General features: G+C 44.7%; 1 protein-coding gene across 1 annotated transcript; it reads left to right on the forward strand.

The window, feature by feature from the left end:
• Positions 1 to 1036: 1036 nt before the first annotated feature.
• On the forward strand, positions 1037 to 26444 carry LOC149303746 (sacsin-like). Its single transcript, XM_089481290.1, has 7 exons — positions 1037 to 1059; positions 4056 to 4143; positions 4445 to 4556; positions 7914 to 8060; positions 10049 to 11435; positions 13111 to 13199; positions 15123 to 26444. The coding sequence occupies exons 1-7, from the start codon at positions 1037 to 1039 to the stop codon at positions 25907 to 25909; spliced, it is 12633 nt and encodes a 4210-aa protein (XP_089337416.1). The 3' UTR covers positions 25910 to 26444.
• The last annotated feature ends 345 nt before the right edge of the window (positions 26445 to 26789 follow it).

Below are 26789 nucleotides of genomic sequence, written 5' to 3' on the forward strand. Positions count from 1 at the left end.
ACTGGAGGGAGGGCTCTGCTTCTTATTAAGAGTTTTTTTTTTTGTATCTGTTTATGTATTTCTGTGTAATTTCCCCTTGAAAATGATATTTTCCTTTCCTTTCCTTGCTTATGGTTCTCTTTTTGCCAACATGACTAAAACTTACAAGATTCTTGAACTCCCTTCTTTGTAAAACTAAAAGACATTACAAATATTCTGTCTAGTCCATTCAGCTGGGAGAAAAGAGGGAAAGCAGAATCTGTGGTAGCTATCGTAAGTTTTTAGCCATTGCAGAGGCTAGAATTCTCTACCAACTTTGTGCAATGGACCAAAATTCTCCCCAAACTCTATGGTTTAGCTGCAGGAAACATCTTTCTATGGCCATTAGTGACTAATAGAGACCAGGGGTGTCAGAGAAGCACCCAGCGGTGTGCAAATGCCAAACAATAACATAGGTCCAAATCACACTTCAAAAATAATCCATCTTGAGACCACTTTAACTGCCCTGGCTCAATGCTAGGGGATTTTGGGGACTGGATTTTGTGAAACATTTAGCCTTCTCTGTCAGCTCTGGTGGCACAACTACAGTTCCCGGCATTCCCTAGTACTGAGCCAGGGCAGTTAAAGTGGCCTTGAACTGGATTATTTCTGCAGTGTGTTTTGGACCATAATTTGCAGAGCTGCTGGAGGCAGATAACCATTTTCTTTGAGTAGTGGTTTGAAAGGTGACTCATTCCTTGTTGTGGTATATGTTTCATTGCTCATATGCAGGTGTAGCAGGGCTTTGTGGTTTTGTTCCCACATACCCTCTTTGACCAGAGGCATTGTTAAACTAAAACAAACAAACATGTGCCTACGCTCCCTAGGAAGTAATGCCTTCTTTCAAACCACTTACACTTTTCTTAAAAATTAATGTTTGTCTCCAGGCTAAGTTGCCTAGTATACAATAAGGAAATCATATCATGTGCAAATTATATTGGTATACTTACATATTGAATTTCTTTTTTCCTCCCTTTTAATTTTCTGTAATTATCTCTCCCTTTTTGCAGGTTTGAGAATGTCTCAAGGGAAGAAGAAGAGGTAAGGACTGGGTGTGGCTGGGTAGGAGAAGCCAAAAATGAGATTGTGAAGGGTGACAAAGTATTAGTGAAATGATGTGCTGACCAAAACAATCTGAGGTTTAATAACATTTTGTTTACTATATATTTGCTCTGAGTGTAGCTTCCACTTCACTTTCTAAAATTGTAGGTTCATCTTCAAATGGTTCTTCCTTCAATTAATCTGTTATCCTTTCATCTCTTTTATATAGTTCTTCAGTATATTGTTTCATCTTTTTATTTGTTCTAGGTCATGTAATGTGTTTACTCGCTGCTCATATAGCATCTCCACTCTTGGTTTGAATTTCCCTTTGATTTCTCAGATCTTGTGGGAAAGGTCTATTCTTTTTGTTGTTGTTGTTGTTTTGATATCTTCTATTTCTCTGCATTGACTATTATACTAGTTCTCCTTGTCCCTGCACACAAATCACTAAACAGTTGCATTCAGGATTCTGTCCTGTATTTCTGTCTCCCTTTTCTTCTGATCAGTCTTTAACTGCTTTAAGCATTTTATCTGTTGTCCATCGAGGCTTCTCTTTCTTTTTGGGGCCAGTCACATTACCTTTTACACTGGTTTTGAAATTGATTCTTCCACGTGAAGTTCATATTGGGCCCGATTCTGTCACAATCCATGTCGAGGCTTGCACAAGGAAATGCCCCTTACCCCGGTGTATCCAAAATCGGGCTAAAATCCGTCTTTTCTCAAAAGACCCGGGTTCTGCTAAATGTGAACTTGCCCTCGATCATGAGGGTTTAAGGTCAGAGGGCAGGCAGAGGTCAGAGCATTCCTTCCTCTCATCGGAGGGGAGGGGGAGGAGGAAAGAGCCGAAGGAAAAAGGGGAATCTGGATGCAAAGGGTGACAGGAGGCAAAAGGGGAAATCAGGGTGACGAGGGCTGCAAAGGGCTGGCGGGGGGGGGGGGAGATGGAGAAAGTGATGATGGAGGAGGAGGAAGGAGCCGTGGGAAGAAGAGAGCCATGGAGGGCATCCTATAATGGAGCAGGAGGAGGAGGGTGAGGGAGCTAGGGCAGCTCAGAGGGAGGTGAGGGTCGGAAGGGAGGAGGAGGAGGAGGAGGAGGAGGAGGAGGATTGCCCAGGGAAATAGGGCTGTGGGGCCAAGCTGGGGGATGTAGGGAAATGGATGCAGCAGAAACAGTCTCTTGACAATTCATGCACATGATTTTTTGGGTGTTTGCTTGTTCTACTTTCATTTCCTCTTGCTCCTGGATTATTATTATTTGTGTTATATGCAGATGCTACAGTCAGAATGCCTGCACTGCATTTCCCTTTTATTCCTAATTGATTCCATGGGTCAGTTGGAACTGACAGGTCACTCTCTCTCAGCCTCAGTGGAAGGCAATGGCAAAGTGTAAGCAAGAGGAAAGGGGTCAGGTGAGGTCAAAGACAGGGCACGAATGGAGCTCCCATCAGGCACTTTCCTCCCTTTGTTATTTTTTTAAAATTAATTTTGACAAAATGTGCGCATATTTTGTTTTGCTTTTTCTTGAGGCAGATAGATAGATAGATAGATAGATAGATAGATAGATAGATAGATAGAACGTGGCTGGCAGCTTGTTCCCTTTCCCTTTCATTTGCTGGCTTCCAGCAAAGGGGAAATGTTGCAAATAGGCTAGACTTTTTTCCTTTGCGAATCAATCCAAAAATGCGAATGTTACATTTGTTGCTCTTGTCAATTAGGCAATTGGCAAAACGATACATGCTTTTGCAAGGAATTCAGGGGCAGCCCTGAATTACTTTTAAAAGCAAAAAAGAATGCATGGCAATCACATCCTTTTCTGGCATTTCTGAGGTGAGGAATTTATTATTATTATTGTTATTATTATTACATGTGTAAGAGGCATTCTGGGGTGGCAAGGAGTGGGGGATACAGGATGCATTAACTTGCATTTTGGGGCTGAAAATGGGGCCAAGGGCAGATCATACCCTGCGCCCACACACACACACACACAAAAGAGGTTTTAAATTTTGACAAATGTGCGCACTTTGGGGCATTTTGTGCATGGATCTTTTAAAAAAAGGAGGGGGGAAGCACACTTCCAATGCCCCTGCAAAGGTCACCTATGATGATTGCTTGATTGACAGCAGCCGCCCTCAAGTTAAACCCGATAAGGCATTCGGGTTAAAATGCCCCTCAATCATAGTGGGCACTCACTCACGGAGATATGGGGGGGGAGGGGCATCCGGATCTACCCAGTTTCACCCACGTTAACTGGGCCAGTGGGAATGGGGCCTGAGTCTGCACATAGTGTCTTTTTGCATTCCACCTTAACAGTGGTTCAAAACAAACTGCAGAAATAACCCAGTTTGCAACTGCTTTAACTGCCCTGGCTCAATGGTAGAGAATTCTGGGAACTGTAGTTTTGTGAGACATTTTACTTCCTCTGCCAGAGAGCTCTGGTACCACAATAAACTCTAATTCCCAGGATTCCCTAGCACTGAGCCAGGGAGTTAAAGCGGTCTTAAACTGGGTTATTTCTGCAGTGTGTTTTGGACTAATGTTTCTGGTTTCAGTCTAGAATTTTCTGGCTCCTGGTCAATTAGGCTTCATAGTGCACATCTATTTTTATATTATTTTTAAATTCTACAGGGATGTTCTTCAGGTTGTATGTTAGCACAATGGTTGATTTAGTGTTCTTCTTTAGCATTACTCTAATTTTTGATATTAGCATACACACACACACAAACAAGTAGAGGACAAAGAAGAAAAGCTCTGGGGTGGCATAAAAAGACTTTGTTTAAAAAAAGGTTTATTTGTCAGAAGCTTTGTTAACAGAAGTATGCCTGTACTAGACTGCCAAGGGCAGGAAGATACTGGCCCATGCAGTTCACTAACTCACTGCAAAGGACAGCAGACACAAGCCAAAAATCTAACTGTCGAAGTGAGGATTTTTAATGCTCCTTGTTTCTTGGGCACACCTGTGCAACCATTAGGTTTTCTCCCTCTTTCCTTTTTTGCAGGAAGAGCTTTCGACAGAGATCACCGCCTGTCCTTGAATACTTGCAGGGTATCCTTCGCAAATACCCAGATGGGGGCCAGATCTTAAAGGTAAGGGTACTTAAGTGTTTTTGTGTTTTGGGTTTCTGAAAGAGCAGCAGGCTCTTTGGATGAAGACAGAGGTGTGAAAGGTTTTTTTTTTACAACCTTTCCCATGATCCTCCAGTCGTCAGGCTGGGTAGGGGGTTCTAGAAGAGTAACTCCTTCATCTCTCTTTCCAGGATGAATCAAATGGGGAAATGATGTCTAACAGTGTATAGCAAGGGAAACAGGATTCTGTGAAGTGGATTTTTTATTTTTTTGCGGAGAGTTGCTTTGGATTCTTACTTACTCATCCTATGTCTTCCCAAAGGAGCTGATCCAAAATGCAGATGACGCAGGGGCAGAGGAAGTGATCTTACTCTATGATGAGCGGAGTTTTGGAACGCAGACCCTTTTTTCCGAGGGGCTGGAGAGCACCCAAGGTACAGAGCAGACATTGTCAAAGTGCAGAGACTGTTGGACTCTCCACATAAATGGTAGTTGTGGGGGTGATTGTAAGAAGCCTGTATTGTATCACTTAATATGCGAAATCCTGCCACTAATAACCATAGGCTACCTTTTAATTGAAAAAATGGAGGTTCACAGTGTGAGCCAACAGTAGGCTAGTTCGGCCAACAGGATAAACCTGGCTTATTGGTTACAAGCATTCAGAGGAATTTTTGCACACACTCTTTTCTGGTTTGTTTCTCTGCCAACCAACCAGAAAAAGAACACAGGGTTTGCTTTAAGTTTGTTTTTCTCGTTTGTTGGGAGAACAAATAAGCCAGAGATGAGAGAGAACACACATCCAGAAGACTCTGTAAATGAAACCACAGAGCAAATATTTATAGTTTGTTTAGAAGCTCCCATTGCAAGTGGCCTGGGCATGAGTCAAACCAGAGTTCCCTCATTTCCTTAACTTGTTGTGTCATGTGAAATTGGCTGGCATTTTTATAAGATGTTAATGAATCTCAGAGCTCAGTAAAATGACCTACTCAGGCAACAACTTCCCACAATCTTCTAGCGAGTCTCAGCCATCTCCTTGCTTTACAATGCCAGTGTAATACCACTAGGTGAGATGAAGTATTTTGATTCTGAGTCTTAAATAAACATGCTGATGAATTGTATTTGGTTCTGGAATCTCTCTTTAAAAGAGTTCCTTTCCTCAAGGAAGATGATGCCTGGCATTAGCGAACAGAATGCCATTGATAGGAACTGATCATTTAGGGCTGGCCATTGTCCTGGTTATTTTTGCCTGCTCTTTCTCTTGTCACTGGCCGTGCTGGTTGGGAATTGTAGTTTTAAAAAGTAATGTTTTCACTTCCTAGCCATCTTTGGCCATCACTTAACCAAGAACACTCTCCCTCTCTGGTTCACTTTGGCGTCCTAGACTAGGAAACACTGGTCAAGTAGGTGGTTTTGCCTGGCCTTGGTGTGGGCAATACAGCAGCCATGCCACCTTCGACCCTGTTTCTGACCACAGGTCCATAAAATGGGCCAGGTTCAGCATCCTGTTCTCAGGACAATTCACAACAACCTCTGTAGCTCCTAGTCTGGGGAAAAGGTGGAACTTTTCACAGTAGCAGCTCATTCAGTGTAGCAAGTCTAGTCCCCAAAGACTGAATTGTTCTTTCCAAGGGTTTCTGAATACTGCTGTGCATACAGTGTATGTCCAGCTTATTTGTCTCATATAGGCCACAAAAGGACATTTTTGGTTGGTGTGGGCATACATATGAAATTGTCTTCTGACCATACAGCTGAATCCTGTTGGTCTTGTATTGGTAATTCATGAGTTGATGTTAGGTATAGGGAGGGCTCTGGTTCCTGTTTCACTGAGAGTGCCAACTCTACACCGCTGTAGTAGTTTGATATCACTTTAAATGTCATGGCTTAGCTCCAGCTTATGCATTTCTGGGCTTTGTACTTTGTACTTTGGTGAGGTCCTTCAAATACTCTCCTAGAAAACTCTGGAGCTGCAGTTGAGGGAAGTGCTCCAGAGCTGTGGTTATATTTGGTCTTGAGGTGTTTTGGATTCCAACTCCCAGAAGTCCATCCAGCTTGGTCAGGGATTCTGGAAAGTGAAGTCCAAAACATCTGGTGGACCAAATGAGAACCACTGCATTACAGCTTTCCAGCAGAAAATTCTAAGTTGTTCATGACTGAGTGAGGATGGAACTTGTCTCCCAAACACAGTCTTTGCACTGCACCAGAAGGATGAGTTTCCTGAAGGGGGGAAATGTGGCCTAGCCAGTTAGTGCAGCCTTGGTGTCAAGGAGCTGGAACATTTGGATTTCCTGGGAATGCTTGCATTAAAGACAAGTTGTGCAGGCCAGCGCAAAGTAAAGCCAACCGAACAGCACTTCTCTCTGTCTATCCCTCAGTTTCTCTGTACTCTAGCTGGTCCACAGAGATGGTTTATGGGCCTTTGCAGTCTGCACAATTGCTTCCATGTTCCACTTCTGGCTTTTGCTAGGATGTTATTCTGAATTACAGTACATCCATAGCCTTGTCTTTTCCTCCAATGAATTCTTCCCTATTTACATACTCTCCCAGTGTTCTGATTTGGCAGAAAGAGTCCCAGTGAATCCCCTGTTGTCCCACTTTCTCAGCTGCCTTTAAAATGTCCCAGTTTCTCTTGCCTCCTCTTTTCCTTTGTCCTCATCTTCAGCTGATGCAAACTTGAGTTCAAAGTACAATAGTAGTTTGAACTAAGTTAACTGAGCAGGAGGAGAGGATGTGCCTTTCCCAGTAGACTCAGACAAAAACAAACTCTCCTAACTTGTGTTCTTCCTCATTAATCATTTGCCATCATGACCATACTCCAGTGTTGTTTGGCCACACGTATCCCAGTTTTCCTCTGTGGAGTGTTGGTGTGCATGCCTTTATCGTCACAGCAACCATGTGTGATGTTGGTCAAGATGATAGGGAGTGCCTTGGCCCAACATCACCCAGTGAGGGTCATGGATGTTTTCAGTGTGGACTTGAAACTGAATCTCTTCAAACACAGTTGAACATTATTATACCCACCAATATTGGCTCTACATTTTTGGAAGCAAGAGGACAGATTGTCCATATATGCCTTTGCTGAGATGCTTATCTTTAAAAAAAAGTTGTAGTAGAGCATAGAATACTTTTTGGACTTCTGTGACTAGTGTGGATTTTGGTCATGTTGGCTGGGAGATGCTGAGAGTTGTAGTCCAAGATGGTAAATTTTCCAAGTTAGAGTAGTTACTTCTTGAGACCAGCAGATGAAAGAAATCAGCTGTATTATTAAATACTCAGAGCTTCCAATTGTTTTTATTTGTTCACTGGGAGTATAAGACTGACATCCTATGTATACTTGTTTGCGAGTAAGCACCACTAAACTAACTTTTGGTTTGCTTCTGAGCAAGTAAGTGTAGCTTCAGCTTGTCAAATCTGTTGAATCTTTTGCTTTAGTTCCAAGAGAGCAATGCAAATAATTCAAAGATGAAAGGTTGCATTTCATGTGGCTGGGGGAAAAGCTTCTTTCTTTCTTTCTTTCTTTCTTTCTTTGAATTATGGCTTGGAAAAAGTGTTGTTTGGACTACAGTTCCTGAAACACGGCACAAAACCATTAAGAGCTTTGGGAAATTTGGGTACAGTACATTACTTTCCTAAGTCCTAGTTCTGTCAGCTGTTCACATTTATTGAGAAAGGCAAATTGTTCACTTTTATTGAAATGCAACTGATAATTTTTATTGAGAAAGGCAAACAAATGTGAAAAAGAATGTTGCCTCCTAAACAGAGTCGTCTTACAGGCTTACATTTTTCTCTCTTAGGCCCTGCACTTCTGGCTTATAATAATGGTGTATTTTCTGAGGCTGACTGGAAAGGGATTGAAAGCCCAGGCATCAGTCACAAGAAGAAAGACCCCACTACTGTTGGACGCTTTGGTTTGGGCTTCAATTCAGTCTACCACATGACAGGTGAGAAGCTCAGCATGTCTTGATTTAGGAGATAGCTCCTCTTCAAAGTCAGAAGGCACACTGAGCAGGTGAGCAAGGGGACAAACCCTCCAGAATTCTGGGCCAACACCAGCCAAGCAGGGTAGGATCTGACACCACCCCATTGCAGTCAACTGGGTCAGTAGGAAGCCAAACATTTCTGGATATGCTTAAGAGACTGAGAGCCAAGGAGGTCAGCAAACCTCTCAGATCTAGAGGATGAGGTGAAACCATTTAAACAAAAACAGTAACCACAGTCCAAAACACATTGCAGAAAAAATCCCAGTTTGAAATCTCTTTAAAGGCCTTGACTCAGTGCTGCAGACTTCTGGGACATGTAGTTTTGTGAGACATTTAGCCTTCTCTATCAAAGAGATCAGGTGCCACAATAAACTGCAATTCCCAGGATTGCATAGCACTGAGCCAGGGTAGTCTCAAACTGTTATTTCTGCAGTGTATCTTGGACGTAAGAGATCAGGACTTGGATTCATTGCCAACTTGGCAAGCTCAAAAGTAAGACATATGCTACATTATATCCATATTGTTATTGATTTGTTATTTTGCTATTAATAATTGTTAGACCATCATTGCTATTTTTATATGTTGAGAATTTATACAATTCCTGAACTGTAATAAAATAAATTTGAAAAACCTTCAATGAATGTGACCCCCCCCCCAAAAAAAAAATCCCAACCCAAAACGAGTAAGGCATACACAAGTAATTTAAGGAGTTAACTTTGTTTCTAAGACCCTTATCACACGTCGGGTTTTGCAACTCCAATCCGAAGCCACTCTGGGTCCAACCATGCAAATTCACGTTATAATGTGATGGATTATCACACATGATTGCTTTCTATGGGGGGTCATTCCGAGGCCAATCCTAAATCAATCCAAGGTCACTCCAGAATTCGGTAACAATCCGAATTGGTCTGGCACGGAAGACTACTTTGCTTCCACCACCTCTTCCTCCTCCTTCACCCCGATCTTGCCTCTACTGGCCCCCTGCATCCTGGTGCTAAGGAGGGGGCAAGCAGAGGAAGCAAGGAAGGATTGACAGCTAAGGAGGGGGCAAATGGAAGAAGCAGGGAAGGATGGCAGCGTTCAGAGCCCCACTGAGCATGCGCAAGGGTGCCAATTCGAATTGTTGAATCCATCTGGTGTGGTAATTTATTTTGCACTCGCTCCGCTTTGCCTCAGGAATGACCACAATTTCGTTCTTCATGTGAGATAATCGCTTGAATTACCTTGGATTTGAATTCACTCTGCTTCCTTTTCCCTTTGGAATGGTTTTGTATTGAAGTTCCAATTTCACATGTGATAAGGTCCTAAGTGGTAGGAGTAGGTTGGTGGATGTGTTAGCAATATATATCAGAGTAACTCTGTGAGATGTATAAGAGAGCAGAACAAAATGAACAATAGTAGAACTAAGCTAACTATAGATATATCAGAATCTTCTCACTACATAGGATGGAGGATAGGAACAAAAACATAAATGGAATACAAAATTCTCAACATTAAGGTGAGCCTAATGCTATCAAGATACACATGCTATGAAAGCATGAAGCAAAAGCTGGGGCAAATAAGCAAGGGGCTAATTCTCCTTTTTTGTCCATAATCTGTAGCAACCATGATGGTTCTAGCTGAGGCCTAGTGCCCAGAATGTTCTAGTGCTCTTTGAACGTACATTTCCTGTGAGAATATGATGAGGGAAAAACAATTCCAAGACCTGGCTGTGACTAAAACAATACAAGTAGCAATGAGGCCTGGATGCTCAGGAACTGGAAACTGACAGAAGCCCACAGTAAACTGGAAAAAAGATATGTTGTGGGAAGGAGATATGCACAATGATGGAAAAAGTTCCTCTGAAGAATTCCATCTTTTAAAGAATGACAGTGCTTACTACATCTCTCACACTACCAAAAACAGAAAAGTATCCAAAAAAGTGAAATTATTTTCTTTTTCCCTCCTAGACTTTCCATCTATATTGTCTGGTCAGTATTTGCTTGTGCTGGACACACAAAATATAGCGTTAGAAGATGGTGGTGAACGCTGGGAAGTGGATGAATGGGAAGAGGCATCTGACCAGTTCCAGCCATTCTGGGCAGCACTGGCATCGCTTGGCAAGCCTTGCCCAACTGCTGAGGGCTACTTCCCTGGGACCCTTTTCCGCTTTCCACTGCGATACAGTCCTTCAAAGATATCAGAAAATTTGTACAGTACAGAACGGGTGCGGGAGCTGCTTCTTGCTTTCTTGAATGATGCTCCCATTAGCTTGCTTTTCCTCAGGAACGTCCGGAAAGTGACATTGGGCCTAGTTGGGTCAGATGGTGCCATCAGTGAGCTACTGAGAGCTGAGGCCACCACATGCCCACTCAATGGACCAGGCCATATTGAAGATGCCACCAATGCCAAATTGGACACTGCTGCCCACATCAGAAAGCTTGCTCTTGGTGGTACTACAATTGGAGGACAAGCTACCAGCTATGAGTGGCTGGTGTTGACAGCTGAAGCCAAAAAGGATGCCTTCCCAGAGTTGTGGGTTCTTGCTGACAATGTGAGTTCTAGGCCAACATTGTCTTTGGCTTACTGTTTGCAAGGCGGGTGTACTGGGCGACTCAGTTGTGTCTTACCACTTCCTGCCACAGAGGAAAACCTGACAGGTTTGCCACTGCACATCAGTGGCCCTTTCCAGTTGACAGATGACCGGAGGCATGTACAGTGGTCTGAAGAGGGATCCCAGGCACGAGGAGCTGACGGCCGTTGGAACCACTTGCTTATGGAAGAGATGTTGCCTGTCTCTTGTTGCCAAATGGTGTTGCTGGCCTCTGGCCATTCCAGTGACCCCTATGGGGCATGGCCAGATCCAGACCAAAGTCAGCAACTCCGCTACAAGCCTTTGATAGCTCAAATCTGCCAGAGGTTGATGGACCTGAAACTGTTGGTGCGGGTTGGAGGTGGAAGTCCTTGCCTTCTCTATCCCCGTGAAGCTGTCATCTTGCCAGAGAAGGTGAGAGAGAAGCCAGTGGGGCTGGCACTGGAGAAGGCCCTCACTTTGGCAGGAACGTTGCTGGCAGATGTTCCTTTCCATGTCCGCCGAGCCCTTGCCTTGGGTGCTGGAAGTGGGCCAACAGTACAGGAAGCCACCACAAAGTTTGTGAGAGAGACTCTGCGAAGGGTGACCAACATCTGGAGTGGGCTCTCCCTGTCAGAGAAACAGCTGCTGTTGGAGTATGTGGCTGGAGATGGGTGCTACCAGGAGCTGAAGGATCTGCCACTGCTGCCAATGGCCAATGGGCATTTCACCTGCTTTGGAGATTCTGGAGACACTGTCTTTGTTGAGAACCAGAGTTTCCCTAGGTGAGCAGCTTTCCCATAATGGAACCTCAAGCTGATTCAGCATTGTCCCAATTGAGGTTTGGGGGGAAAAAAATCCTTTTTTGACCTACCGTTCCTAGAATCCTACAGCCAGCAATACTTTTCCAGGCTTTGTTTTTCACTCTCCAGAGTCTAATAACAATCTATTTGATTTACATTGGGACTTTATTTATTTAATGTTTAGTCTTTGCTCTCTTCATTTATATCCTGCCTTTCCCTGAATACTGGAACACAAAGCAACTTGCAAAATAAAAATACCAATACAGATTAAAACCATACAAAAATGTTAGTAAAATACACATGAACATTATTTTTAAAAAGAATTGAGCAAACTTGTAAAATCAAAACCATTTAAAATACATTAAAGACAGATTATAAAAACCAATAAAGCAGCCCATCATTAAAACCTCATTGCAGTCAGTTCCTAAAAGACTGTCAGGCAATTTTTCACTTGTCAGTGGAAGGACAGCAAGGAGGAAACTATTCTAACTTTTCCAGGGAGGGAGTTCCAAAAACTTGGCCCTCTCCCTTGTTCCCATCAAACTTCACTAACTCAGTTTGCTGAGTACAGTGGGCCCTCCATGTTCGTTGGGGTTGGGGGCACAAGATCTCCGTAAATGTGGGAAACCTGCAAATAAAAGAGAAGATCACTCTTTTTTTTAACCTGAGAGAACACCTCTCTAGGAATCTCTAGGTCTTCCAGCACAACTCTGTTGACCATAGAATCAGACTGGAGGACCTACAAACGGGTAGAGAAGTGTTTTCTCTAGTAATCTTTAGGTCCTCCAGAGCAATTTAACTTTCAGCAGAGTTGCACTGGAGGACCTAGAGATTCCTAGAGAGAACATAATAATTAAATCCGTAAATAGTCAAATCCACAAAAGCCAAACGTGGAGGGCTGACTGTAGTTTACAATGGGACTTTACTGCTGGAGACTAAGCCTGAACTGTAAATGCCAAGGTGTGTTTTAAGCAGTAACTGTAACCCTTTATAAGCTATGTGGCATTTTGAGCTAAAAGGACTCAGACAGCTGTTGCTCTCTAGCAGGCCAAGTTAGGAGTTAAAAAAGAAATTCATGCGCGCGCACACACACACACAGATAGATAGATAGATGCCATTTCAAATTTCTTAAAATAACAGCCATGGGGTGTGGTCAGGAAAACTGCATGAAGGAGAATTAATTCCCTTCCCCTACCCTATGATCCTGATCCATTTTCTCTCCTATCCTTCTAGTGTAGGTGCTATTCAAAAGAGAAGAACCAGATACTTTCATGAAGCTTTTGTCAGTAATACACAGTCTGACCTGGTCTCCTAGTAATAGCTTATGTTTTTTTTAAGAAGGCAAGTTTTACACTTTGAGAAATACTGGGAGACAACAGGCTTTCCTTTGCTATCTGTTATGTTGAAATATGACTCTCATCTTACCCAGCCAGCAAACTTTGGTGGCTGAGATGATGGGACGATATATATGAATGGGCACTATATTGGCAGACACTGGTCTAAAGAGCCCATGTATTTCTTCTTTGTCTCCTTAATATGTTTAGCCCCATAAAGGAAGCTGTTGCCTTAAAGGTGAAGTGGTCCTGTCATGTGCCTCATTTCTTTATTGTCCTGCTGTGTCTTTCCTTGCTTATTAGTGTTTTCTTATTTTTTGAAGGATCCTGTTACCTGGTCTGGCTCATCAGTTTCTCCCTGAGAATCTAAATCCAGAATTGCTGGATCACCTAGAGGCAATTGCAAAAAAAGGTGAGTCTTGATTGTTTGCTGTGTGTGTTGAATGCTGGTCAAGACTACCCCAGAACTGGTACCGACTTAGGGTTCAGACTGGGGCAACAGGAAAGGAAGAAGATAAAGGAAAAACCTGGAGAGGCGAGAGGTATAGTGCCCCTGTCTTGTTTTATCTTGTCCATAGTTCTTCCCATGCACATACTCCATGTTATCTTCCCAACAACCCTGTGAATTAAGTTAGGTTGAAAGACAGTAACTGTAACTCAAGAAAGCCTTGCCCAGAGTCAACAGGTAAGCTTCATAATCAAGTGGTAATTTGAACCATAGTCTCCATTAGCCCAGACTTCTCCAACCTGGTACCTTCCATGTATGGAACTGCAACTCCCATCATTTCTAGCCAGCATGGCCACTTGAGGAGCACCAAGTTGTTAAAAGCTGCTCTAACCACTATATTTAGTTAGTGCTCTGATTGGCTTGGATGTAGGCTCACTTTCTTGCAGCAATACTGGAGTGTCACACATTCACAACTATATACCATTGCTTGGGAAGTCTCCTAGGTTCTGGCCATTGTCTAAAAAGTACCTTTTCCAAGCTTTGCTGTACATATTGAAGTTGCTATACACATGTATAGGAATCAGCCTTTATTGCCAGGCAAAGAATTATTTCTATAAGCATTTCTATTTCTATTTCTATATAGTTGCTGATATAAGCAAGTGTTTTTGCCTCGGTGCGGTCTTTTATAGACAGAACAATATTTTCAGCAGAATTTCCAAGATTTAACCTTTGTTGCCCTTAGAAAAGCCTTCACAACCCAACATTTTTAAACAATGCCATCTGCTCCCTTGAAGGCAAGGTATGCAAGGATTTCCCCATACCAAGAGGCTATGTATTTGTGACTCTGGGAGATGGAAGACAAAGTTCATTATTTATTACTATGACCATGATAAAATCACCCCCCCCCCCCAATATGAGTTTATTGGGAGACCTCTTGAGAGCAAGAGCAAGATGGATATAGCATGGCATTATCTGTGACCTTTTGGCATATCATTCTTAATCACTTATACTCGAGGTTTCCACCTTCTGCCATAGCAGCCCGAAAAATCTACTGCAAATTCCTAAAGGCATCAGTCATTGACGGTGCATTTTAACCAGTAACTTCTGGGTTTCTTTCATTTCTGAACTTCTTTGTGATTCCTTTGTCATGTGTGAATAAGTCAGGGCTAGATTAATCATTAAACAAAACAAAACAAACACATGAATTTAAGGCATCAAGGGAATGGAGGCACCACAGAAAAATGAAAAAACGAGACATGCTGAACTTTAAAAAATAATTGTACAATATAATATTGAGTGTGCCTTTCCAAATGTAGACATTCACTATCATATATATTTTTTTATCATCCATGGTCACGAATTGCTCAACTGAGCATTCATTTTCTGTTAAAGTATATTTAAAATCAGAACAGAACAATGATGCAACAAGGCAGGCTGGATGCCTTATCTCTACTAAGTATAGGAGCAGATGTGTTACATAAAATTAGTTTTTAGGATCTGATCAAAGACTTTGCAATTAGAAAAAATAGGAGAAAACTTTTCAAATATAAATAAAGTGGAAGTATATAAAAATAAACAATATTTTACATTTTACTGTAGGTTTTGGTTCATTTGGAAAAAATAATTTTTTATTTTAGAGTTTATTGTTTATGTTTGGAATTAGATATATATGGGGCCACCAAAAACTTTTAAGTGCTTAGGGCCTCTAAAAGTCTTAATCTGGCCCTGTAGTAAGTGTGTCAGTAGTATTTGATTTTGTTGTACCAGATATGCTGTATTATCAGAATGTTTTGCAGTGGACATTGTTCTACAGTCAAAACTTCCAACTATTTCCTGATCTAATTTTCTCCCTCCCTCTTTCTTTTTCTCTATATCTCACATCTCCAGGGTTATTCAAGAACCTGCTGTTTTTAAATCAAAATATCATTGAACAGAACTTTCATGATTCTCTTCCCAAACACTGGTTCAACAGCACATCAGTTCCAGTAAACTGGTGCCCAAAGAAATATCCACAACAACCCCCTCTGGAGTGGCTTACTGCTTTCTGGACTTTCCTGAATCGCCATGCACCTTCCCTGGCACCCTTCAGGGGGTGCCCGCTGATACCACTGACTCCTGTGCACAGTTCCCTCAATGCTGTCAAGCTGGCACGGCTTTTGCCTAAAACTACTCTACTGTTTCAGAGTCACAATGGGCACTGCTTGCCAGATGACGTGTCTGGGATCTTGGAGACACTGGGATGCACTCTGATCAAGAGCTGGGAGCCAGACTGGTGCCACCACCAGCTGAGAGAATACATCCTAGAACCCACGCCTGGCAGTGTCCTGCAGGTTTTTGCCCATTTGGGGATGGCATCTGCAGCCAGCCATTTGGCATCCCTCCCTGAATGGCAGATTCAGAGCCTGACTGTTTTTCTTGCAACCGCTGCAATGCTCTCCCAAAAAGAAATGGAAATCCTAATGGAATTGCCCCTGTTTTTCAAGATGCCTTCCCTCCTTCCACCTTCCTCTCCTGGCTTGGTGCCAGCCCAGTGCTACTTGGCTTTAGAAAAACACCTGGTCCCATCAGTACCCATAGATTTGTTGACACCAGAGCCCGTGCTATTGTGTTGTAATGAAGCTGAACGCCGACTGCTCATTCAAATTCGAGGTAGTCTGCTGGGAACACCAGAACTATGTTTGTTATGTGTCAAAGCGATGGGGAAGGGGGCATATGTCAATCGGGCACAGGATGCCAAGAGGCTCATGCTGTGGGTGCTACAGAATGGGGACTCTCTCTTCAGCCAGAGTCGAGAACTACAAGCTTTATGTCGTGACCTTCCCTTTCTGGATTGCAAATCAGGAGAGTTGAGTCGGCCAATTGATCTTTATGATCCTCAGAACCCCACTTTGCGGGCCTTATTAAGACCTTGCCAGTTCCCCACAGGACCTTTTCAGGAGCCAGAAGTATTACGAACCCTTCGTACCCTGGGACTGAAATCTGATCTCAGTGCTGTCTCTCCAGCTGATGCATTAGTAGCTGCAAAGGAAGTGAATCAGCTGCAAGAGGAAGCAGTTGCCAATGCCAAATCACAGGCACTGATTCAGATCTGCAATGAGACCACTCTGCTATCACGTTTGTCTTCTCAGGAGCTGAAGCAGCTGCAGTCTCTGGCTTGGGTGCCAGCCACCAACTCCTCCAGGCTTGTGCCAGCTGGATACTTCTGGGCACCTAAATTGCTCTGCTCAGATAAATATTCTTCTCTTGTTGGGCTGGTCATGGGACTGACAAATGCTTTTGGCTCACAAGCTGCATCAAAATTGGGTCTGGAGCACCTGCCTCCACCTGAGAAAGTGATGGAGAATCTAGCTTGCCTCACCCAAGCCTATTGCCCCCAAAATACTCAAGAGTTAACAGCAACATTGCACAGCATCTATCGGCATATGCAGCAGCACCTGAATGATTTCAAGAAGCCACCTGCGGGCCCCACAGTGTGGAATGGCAAGGGTTTTTCATTGCCCAAGGAAGTAGTGCTTTCCTACCCCGATGACTTGGACCTCACAACTTTGATAGCACGAGTACCGCAGGACTTTCAGCAGTACAGCCAGTTATTTGTGATGTGGGGGGTCCATCAGTCACCCACATCAGAAGATGTATGCCAGGCTCTGCTTGACTTGGCTGATCAGATCAATTTCCGACCACAAGGGGGCACACAAGCTGAACTACTCCTTGTGACAGCTGTCTTGGATTGGCTCTGTGGTTGTGGTCACCAGGGAGAGCAAGAAATGCCTGTGCCAGTTCGGATTCCAGGACTGGCTGTTTTTGCTCTTCGTCCTGCTAGTTCAGTGCTGTACTGTGATATGAATCGGGCTCGGCTTGCTGAACTGGATGGCGACCCACCTGTTTTGGTGCACGAGCTGGTCTCCTCCGCCACAGCTGCTTTCCTGGGCTTAGAGATGCTAAGTACACGGTTGTCGGGCTTAGAGTTGTTTGAAGCCTGGGGTCCTTCAGAGCCCGTCACCCTCCGGATCCGTAACATCCTTCGCGAGTACAGCCAGGATGCTGATGTTTTCCAAGAACTCTTGCAGAATGCGGAAGATGCTGGTGCCCAGACTTGCCACTTCTTAATGGATCTCCGTCAACATAATGGCACCACAGGTGGACTCCTGGACCCTGGCATGGCTGTCTGCCAGGGCCCAGCACTTTGGGCCCACAACGATGCATTGTTCAGCAATGAAGACTTTACCAACATCATCCGATTAGGTGCTGCCACCAAGGAAAGCCAGGATGACAAAATCGGCCGCTTTGGGCTAGGCTTCTGCACGGTCTACCACATGACAGATGTCCCTTCTCTCCTCAGTGGTCATACCATGCTCATCTTTGACCCTAATGTCACCCACCTTCGGAAGCATATCCACAGCCCTGCTAATCCAGGCATTCGTTTGACTTTGACCCCTCATGTTGTCACAATGTTCCCTGAACAATTTCGGCCCTTCATAGGCATCTTTGGCTGCAAAGTTGGGGAGGATTACCCAGGCACACTCATCCGCCTCCCCTTCCGCACTGAGCAGGAGGCAAAAGATTCTCAGATCTGCCCTGAGCCCTTTGGACCCAGTCAAATAAGAGCACTGCAAGCTGGCTTTCAGGAGATGTACCAGTACCTCCTGATTTTCCTGCACAAAGTGCAGGAGGTGTCATTGACTTACCTCCCTGATGGTTTCAGTTCTCCAGAATTTGCCCAGCCACTGGCCACAGTGAAGAAGGAAGGGCTTCATGATGTAGGAACTCCCAATATTGTGCTATTGACAGCAACATGGGGGTCAGATGTGATTATTAGCCATTACTTGTTACACTTTTGTTCAGCTAAGGGAGAAGCCCAAGAGCTCTTTGAACAGGGAGAAAAAAAGGGACTCCATTTCTCACCTCCTGTTGCTGCTGTGGCCTTGCCTCTCTGCCCTGCCACTGCAGCTGGACGATGGGTCCCAGGTTTGCATGGCTTTAAGGGCCGTGTCTTCTGTTTTCTCCCTCTTCCTATTGAAAGTGGGCTCCCACTGCACCTCACAGCAGCCTTCGCTGTACTTAGCAATCGCAAAGGACTCTGGGATGCCACAGAGAAGGGCAAATGGAACAGAGCACTCTTGCGGGATTCAGTGGTGGGTGCCTGGCTCGGGGCATTGTCTCAACTCCGGGATATGAACAAAGAAGGATTGCTGGAGGACTACAAGTACTACATCTTCTGGCCTGATGTCCGCAGTGCCAAGCATCCTTTCAGTGAAACAGCCAAGGCCTTCTACCAAGCCTTAGTTAATGGTGTTGATGGGGAGCAGCCAGTTCTGTTTTCTGATGGGCAGAAATGGTGCCCAGCCCGGCATGCCTGTATTCTGGCTGCTGACATCATCTCTGAGAAGCAATTGAGTCCTATAGCTGCCAGGAACTTCTCTTCACTGTTGCCACAACCTCAGATGGCAGTGACTCTTCCAGACTGGGTGGAGATGAATTTGAAAGCATGCACCCAAGCAGATGTCCTCTTGTCAAACACTTACAACTGGGCACGATTCCTCCGGGAGCTTGTTTTACCCAACCTTGCTCAGATAGAAGTGTCAGATCGTGATGCCCTGATTGTTCATGCCCTGGATATGAATGATGCCACTGTGGATAAGATACTGATCTCCCTGCCTTGCATTCCCACCACTCCCAAAGCACTGCTGAAAAATATTAAGGAACTTGTACACCCAAAGGGCCGTGTGGCACCTCTTTACACCCTGGAAGATGGCTGTTTCCCCATGGGTGAAAAGTTTCTGGAGCCACATAGACTGTTGCGCTTGGAACGTCTTGGTATGATCAAACACAGGGTGGCTATTGAGGAACTGATAGATCGAGCCAGAACTGTGGCATCCTTGTGGCATCATGACCAACACAAGGCCCGTAGGCGAGTTCACAGTATCTTGAACCTCCTTAATGACCACCTCCAGGAAAGCTGCAGCAATACAACTCAGGTCATTTTTAGAGAAATTCCCTTCTTGCCAGCAGTACTTCCTGGTAACTGCCACAAACTCTGCTGTCCCAGAGAGATTTACCATCACAAACTGCATCCAGTGGTGGGCTTGACTGAACCAGTCCTGGACAAGGAGGCTCTTGATAAAGATTTTAAGTTCTTGAGTGAGCTAAAGGAGTTCTTAGGACTAAATCGCCAGCCACCAGTAGCTACAGTGCTAAGACAACTGGAGACCGCATCACTTTGCTCTAATGCACTCCCCAGAGCCATGCTAAGCAGGACAGCAAAATACTGCTATGCATTCCTGAACAAAGCAATTGAAGAAAACCCCTCATGCCAGATAGAGGTGTCTCAAAAGGCACAAACATTCCCCTTTGTCCTGGTGGGTGCTGATTTTGTATCTGTGTGTAGGGTGGCCTGCAACCTGAGCTTTGATGGTGCTCCATATCTCTTCCGTCTGCCTGAGGAGTACCAGCAGCAAAAGCAGCTGTGGAAGTGTGTGGGGCTGAAGAATGTTTTTCAAGTGGAGGACTATGCTACTGTGCTACAAACCTTGGCCAAGAATGCAGGTGGACAGTCTCTTCCCAAAGAGCAACTGGATCTCGTGTTTAGATTGATCACTGTAGGGTTAGTGGAAGCCTTGCCAGAGGGTCAACAGCTAGATTCTTATCAGGCCCAAAGCATCTTTTTCCCAGACCAAAAGAAAGTCCTACATCCACTGCCCAAGCTGCACTTTGATGATACGCCATGGCTGCCACGTGAGAACGGGATACTGCTCTGCCATACCAGGATTCCACGAGATATTGCCACACGGTGTGGTGTCCCTACCACAAAGCACTGCATCTTGTCACGCCGGCGGATCCAGGGTCTCTCTCGCTGGGTCACAGATTTTGGGGCCAAAGAAGATCTCTGCACTCGTTTGACCAACATCCTCTGTGACTACTCTTCTTCCCGAGATGTGTTGAAGGAGTTGCTGCAGAATGCAGATGATGCTGGTGCAAGTGTTGTCCACTTCCTTTGGGACCAGCGTCAGCACCTGACTGAGCGCACCTTCAGTGATGAGTGGAATGTTCTTCAAGGCCCGGCACTTTGCATCTATAATGATCGCACCTTCCAGATCAGTGACATTGAAGGGATCCAACGCTTAGGCTCTGGGGGGAAAGGGGAAAGGCGGGATGCTACAGGCAAATATGGGCTAGGCTTCAACACGGTTTTCCACTTGACTGACTGCCCTGCTTTTATAACGGGGGACAGTGCTCTCTGTGTCTTCGACCCTACGTTACGCTACCTCCCTGACTCGGATGATATCTCCCCTGGTGGAAAGTATAGCCTCACTAAAGATTTTAAAGATGCCTTTCGAGATGTTTATAATGCCTTTTTGCCTGATGTGTTTGACCTGGAATGTGGCACGGTTTTCAGGTTACCCCTGCGCACTCCTGCTGATGCTGTCACCTCTCCCATCTGGAAGACCCCTGTGTCTGAAGAAGACATGGAAAATATGGTGTTGGCTCTCAGAGAAGAAGCAGAATGCCTTGTGATGTTCCTGAACCATGTTCGCTCTGTGGTGTTCTCTGTGATAAGCAAGACAGGAATGGAACCGAAGAAAGTGCTATGGGTAAAGACAGAAGGTGGTGAAGATGAAAGGCTGGAGTACCAAAAACATCTGCAGCAGGTAGCTGCAGCAGGAGGCACAGAAGAGGGCAGGCCCAAAAGGGTCTTTTACAAAATGAAGGTGGATAATAGTTTCTCCGGTGCTTCTAGCAACTGGTTGGTTGGTAGGCAGATTGGTGTGGAGAACACAGACATCGTAGAGGGCATGTTGCTGCCACATGGTGGTGTGGCTGCTTGTCTTAATGGACAACCATCGGGTAGGGCCTTCTGTACACTTCCTCTGCCAGTGAATACGGGACTCCCAATCCACATCAATGGCAACTTTGCAGTAGATTCGTCTCGACGTGACTTGAGGAAGGATGATGGCAAAGACAATGTCAATGTGGCATGGAATTGCTTCCTGATGCGGTTTCTTGTAGCTCCTTTGTATTGCCAGCTGCTTGAGGAGCTGCGGCGGGCATTGGGGAAAGTGCCCTTGACATTTCACTCCCTACGGGCATGTCAGCAACATCTTGATTCCAGCTATTTGAGGTATTTTCCATGTGTAACCAAAGATGTCCCCCCACTCTGGCAAGAGCTGGTGTCCCATGTGTATGAATTTGCATATGGGAAGAAGCTTCCATTGGTACCACTATACCAAAAGCAGATTAATGATGTGCATCCAGCTAGAACAGAAGTAGTGAGTGTGTACTGGAGTATGCCCAAACTGGGCAACCCAACCAGAGATCCCTATTTTTTGCAGTCTGAGATAGAAGATTATTTCCTTGAGAAGGCTCTCCAGAATCTGGGCATGCATTTAGTCCCTGCCTTCCTGAGTCTGCAGAAAATCCACAATGAATTTCTCAAGGCAAAAATTGATGTCCTAACCCTTGATCCTCCTTCCCTCTGCCACTTCCTGAAGAATCTACCTGACTTCTCTTTGCCATACCCCCTTAAACAAACACTGATGAAGACAAGTTACAATTGCTCTACTCTCCTGAATTTCTGCCTCAGTGGGCTTCTTCCTGAGGAGGGTAGCTTTGTGGAAGGTCTCCCTTTACTGGTGACACAGGATGACATGCTGAGGTGCTTCAATCAGGAGAAGCCTGTATACCAGAGTAGGGTTTCCCATCTTTTCCCACACCACCAGGATCACTTCTCTGCCTACCTCAGTGTAAAGGCCACGCAGAAGTTAGTAAAGATGGGGTTCTTGAAGGATTTCACTCTCTCTGAATCGGTGCACTACATCCAGGAAATGCTGAAACTGGACAACTGGGCCAGTGATGTTGAGTGCCAGAAATGGCTGCGTAAGATGTGGGAATATTTTGAGACAGAAATCTGCAAGTCTGTGGATAAAGACAAAATGAACCAGGCATTTGCAGTGCTAGTTACCCTCTTCAAAGGCTGTGCTTTACTTCCAGTGCGTGGCTGTAGTACGTCCCTCATTCCCCTTGAAGGCCTCAATACTATTCTATATGATGACTCAAGTGAAGTTTCTGAAATCCTTCAGAAACTGGGTTTTGCCATGCTAAATTCCTCCCTGCTACCTCCACAACTCACTGTATACTGTATCCAGCCACGTCTATTAGAAGTAAAGAATCCTGCTGTTGTGCTGGCACAATTGTCTGCTAGTAGTAGCCTTTCTTGGGATAAGTTACAACCATTCAGATTTGACAGACTCTTGGAATTCCTGAGCAGCAATCTGAAGGAGTTAGAAAGAGACTATGAATTACTTAACAAGTTGAAAGCCTTGCCTGTATTTGAGACTCATCAAAAAAAGCGTGTTTCACTAGCTTTCTTTGAAATTGTATATTGCCTGGAGTCAAAGATTTCAAAGGAGTCCATAAACTTCAAGGAGCTTTACGAAGTAGATAAGAAGACTGTTTTGCTGAGGGACAGTTGGATTAACCGCCATCTCAGTAAATGCTTGGGTATTGGTGTCATGAATGATTTGCAGCAGTTCGTACAGCAGCTTCTGCCTCTGTTGCCCAGGCTTCCTGAGGCCCGTGTTCTAGAGGCTGTGAAGTTACTCCTCACCATCACGGCACATTATCCTCAAGAGTATGAGGCTAAGAAAAAAGTCATAGTATCAAAGTTTCAGTCTTTTGCTTTTATCCGGGACAAGGAGAATGAGTTGCGTCATGCATCCTACTTCTATGATGAAGATGAACCACTTTTCTTGGAGCTGGGAATGAGTTCTCGGTTTGTACCAAACGAATTCTACGAATCAGTGTCAACAGGTGATAAATGGAGGGTGAAACATTTCTTATGTGATGTGGGCTTGCAGAAGGTAATCTCTGAAGATGACTTACTGAAGTGTGCTGCCCAAATTGAAAGGGATGCACTGACGTATGATCCCATATTCCATGAGCTACCCCGAAAAAGGACAGCACTTTTGAACCATTTACTTTCCACACCAAAAGACACTCTGTCAGATGCTTTTATGGAAAAAGTGTCCAAGATCCGTTTCCTAAGGCAACGTTCCATCTCCGATGAACTGTGTTGCCTGCACCCACCCTATGTCCCCTGCAATGCCCCACTGGCACCCCGAGGTTCTCTGTGCCTTTCAGACAGTGTAGAATTGTTCTGGACTTCAGCAGCTGCTCTGTCTTGTCCTGTCTATATTATTATAGGTAGAATTGACATTCTGAAACGACTTGGGGTGTTGTCCACATTGCCTGTCCAGTTGGTCTTGAAAAATCTGAGCAATGTATGTCAGGCGTCATGTGTTACCCCTAAAGCCACAGAAACTCGGGCACAAGTCCTAACGCGGATGTATGTATTCTTGTCTGAACAGAAAGAAATAGACACCACCTGTCTAAAGGGACTCCCTGTGATACTGGTGGATAACAAAGAAATAGCCGAGGCCCAAAAGGTGGTGGTCTCATTAAAATACCCACATGACTTCCGGCCTTACCTTTACAAGCTGCCTGCAAAGCTGACTGCCTATCTGGATCTCCTGGAGAAATTTGGTGTTCAGACCGAGCCAAGCATCTGTCATTATGCCAGTGTTCTGGCCCAAATTCATGAGGAGACGGTAGAACGAAACCAGCTGCATCCCAATCTCACTAAAACAGTGCTTAGGGCTACTCAATTCCTCTTCCAGCTCTTAGAAGAAGCAGAGAAGCCAGTGGATTTCTCAGCGCTGAAAGAACTGCACCTGCCTTGTATTGATGGGAAGCTGTACCCATCAAACACCCTCGTCTTCAGTTGCGACTGGTCTGGAAAAGAGTCCGAGAACTTGCAGAGGACTTTTCACTTTCTTCTGGATCTTTCTGAATGCTCTTTAGCCCATGACAAGAATGAGCAGTGGAGGCTTTTGCGTCGGCTCCCTGAGGCATTGCGCCCCAAGAACTTTTCTGACATCACTCAAGAGCAGCTAGAGGAGACTTCCCTGAAACTTTGTCCCTATAGGGAACACTGTGAGTCCCGAAACTGCCTGAAAGAACTTCTCATTTCTCTTGAGTTCCAGTGGGCCTTTATTGCACTGCTGAAATGGCAGGACACAGCGAAGCCAGTAGAAACAGAGAAGATGGAGCGCATATGGGATGAATTCTTCTCACCAGAGCGACTAGAGGTGGTTTGTTATGAAAAGGTGTGCACCATAACAGTGCACAACTCACAGCCTCTTGAGGGAACTCAGCGTGCCAAGCTGGTGCATGTTGCGATGCTACCAGGTGACAAGTGTCAGGTTTATCTTGCACACCAGGAGAAAATGGATCAAGATGAGGCTGTGCATGTCTCTGGCATCCTAGCCAAAGAAGTGAATAGGCGTCTGGGAGAAAGACTCCATCAGGATGCTATGATGATCCTCATGCAAATTCTGGTTTGCCAGGGGCCTCAGAAGATTGCTGGAGTGCTGAAGAGAAACCAAGTGCCTTTGCATCAGCCCACCCACCGAAATGCTTATAGCCTGCCACCTGCTGGAGAGGAAATCCCTGAGGAATGGCATGACAGCTTGGACATGAACATCCTCCATATCTTTGTGCCAGGAGATTATGTGGGTTATCTAGACTCTTCCCAGCTGAAAGAGTGTTACCTGTATGCTGTGGTCCTTGAAGCTCTTGGTCCACAGCAGAGCGGTGGTGGCCAAGTCTCCATGTACCGTGTTGATTTGGGAGGAGGGAGGAAAGCAGATGTCAGTGCCCACGACCTTTATCATTTCCGAAGGAACGGCCGAGTTGCTGAATTGAATAAATCTTTGGTCTTGGCAGAAATTTCCCCTAGTGCTGACAGCTCTGCAAGCCCATCTGCATGTAGTGATTGGTACCAACGGCCTTTGATGGAGGTGAAAAAAGAGGTGGATGCCCATCTAGCTGAAATTTGGTGTCTGTCAGAGGAAGAGAGGAAGAAGGCTGTAAGAAGACTCTATCTCTGCTACCACCCTGACAAAAATATAGGTCAGGAGGATTTGGCCAATGAAATATTCAAATATCTTAAGGAAAGGATCCAGGAGATGGAGAACAAGGGTAAGCTAAGTAGTAGTAGTAATTCCTACAAGAAAAACAACTGGAACTTTTCAAAATTTTGGGCTGAATGGGATGAACAAGCTCATAGCCATCACCACAGACGTCAGGAATTCACCAGGCAGAGATGGGGAAGAAGAGGAGGAGGAGGAGGAGGAGGAGGACACTGCAACTATGACTTCTGGTCATTCCATCAGAGGGGAACAAATTATTCAAAGTATCAGTCAAGACGCCTTTGTGGAGAAGAAGCCAAGCGCTGGCTACGGCAAGCCGAGTGTGATCTGCGGGCAGCAGCTGGTATAGCTGGGAATGGCAGCACCGAATGGCTGTTCTACATGACATACAGGGCAGTGGAGAAAGCCCTGACAGCAGTTGTATACAGTGAGGGAGGACACTTTGACAAGAGCCAGTCTCTTGCAATGCTGGCTAGAAAGGCAGCATCCTGGGGTGCTGAGCTAGCACAGCTCCCTGACCAGATAGCTGAGCTCCAAAAGCTTGGTGTAGATGACAAGACAACCCAGTACCCCAGCTTTCATGATTTGCCAACCATTCCCAATGAGGCCTTCCAAGTGTGCAAAGAGCAGGATGTGTTGCTCTTAGCTCGTGAAATCCTAAATACTGTGAAGAATTGGCTTGGACAGTAATGAGAGCTGAGGATCTTTGTTTTAAAAGACTTTGGCCAACATTTTTTTTACAACACAGCACGATTTCTCACAAAACCTAAGGACCAAATATTCAGTAACAAGAACAAGGGAGTGGACGCAGGAAATTGGGGGGGGAGGGGGGGTTTTCAAAACTTTTCTACCTTCAAATTATATCTATGGTAACTCCTTGGTGTACTGGGCACCTGTGGTTTAGAATTTTCCTTTTCTTTTTAATGGTCTGGGGATGCACAAATATTCAGTGTCTCATTGAAACGTACTTTTTCTAAGATGGGAAAGCATGTGCATAGTATTACTAAACATGCAGTCATTGAAACCCTTGGAAACCCTTGATCTGTGTTAATACTTTACAATGTTTTTGAAAAATGCATGTTACCTCTTAGAGAACAAGTTGCACTGCTGACTGTAGGGAAAATAGTTATATCTTTAAAAGTGGGATTAAATGATCATTCCTGAATGCAGACAGAATCTTCATGTTCTTTTGCATCAATAAACTTTGTTTTGTTACAAAATGAAAGGGCTAGTCATGTGTTTTTGAAGGGGAAGCAACAGGATGCAAAAGGAAATTGATATTTTATAAATGGAGACCGTGGCTCCCTGAACAGAGTTATACTGCCTTATTTTCCATTTATTGTTGCTCCAGGATATCATAAACTTAATCTAGTTGTCTCTTGATTCAGCCCCACACCTCATAGGCCGCATTCTTCCCAGCTGATATATAAGGAGACTTTAATACTGCCTCTTAATTTCTTTTAATCTTTGATCCAAATGTGCAACCCAATTCCTTCATGTGTAAGGTGATCAGAAGCAGTAAGAAATCACAACTCCTGTACTTTTCAAAGAATGGGGTGGAAGAGAAAAT

The sequence above is a fragment of the Sceloporus occidentalis genome, unplaced genomic scaffold (genome assembly GCF_023333645.1).
Source record: "Sceloporus occidentalis isolate IW3139 unplaced genomic scaffold, rSceOcc1.0.p SCAF_14, whole genome shotgun sequence".
Classification (NCBI taxonomy): domain Eukaryota; kingdom Metazoa; phylum Chordata; class Lepidosauria; order Squamata; family Phrynosomatidae; genus Sceloporus; species Sceloporus occidentalis.

Excerpts from the sequence above, each read along its gene's own strand:
- LOC149303746 (XM_089481290.1), top strand. The coding sequence starts at position 1,037 with ATGTCTCAAGGGAAGAAGAAGAG. Across the intron at positions 4,144-4,444 it reads ATGGGGGCCAGATCTTAAAG|GAGCTGATCCAAAATGCAGA; the intron begins GTAAGGGTACTT and ends GTCTTCCCAAAG. Across the intron at positions 8,061-10,048 it reads TTCAGTCTACCACATGACAG|ACTTTCCATCTATATTGTCT; the intron begins GTGAGAAGCTCA and ends TTTCCCTCCTAG.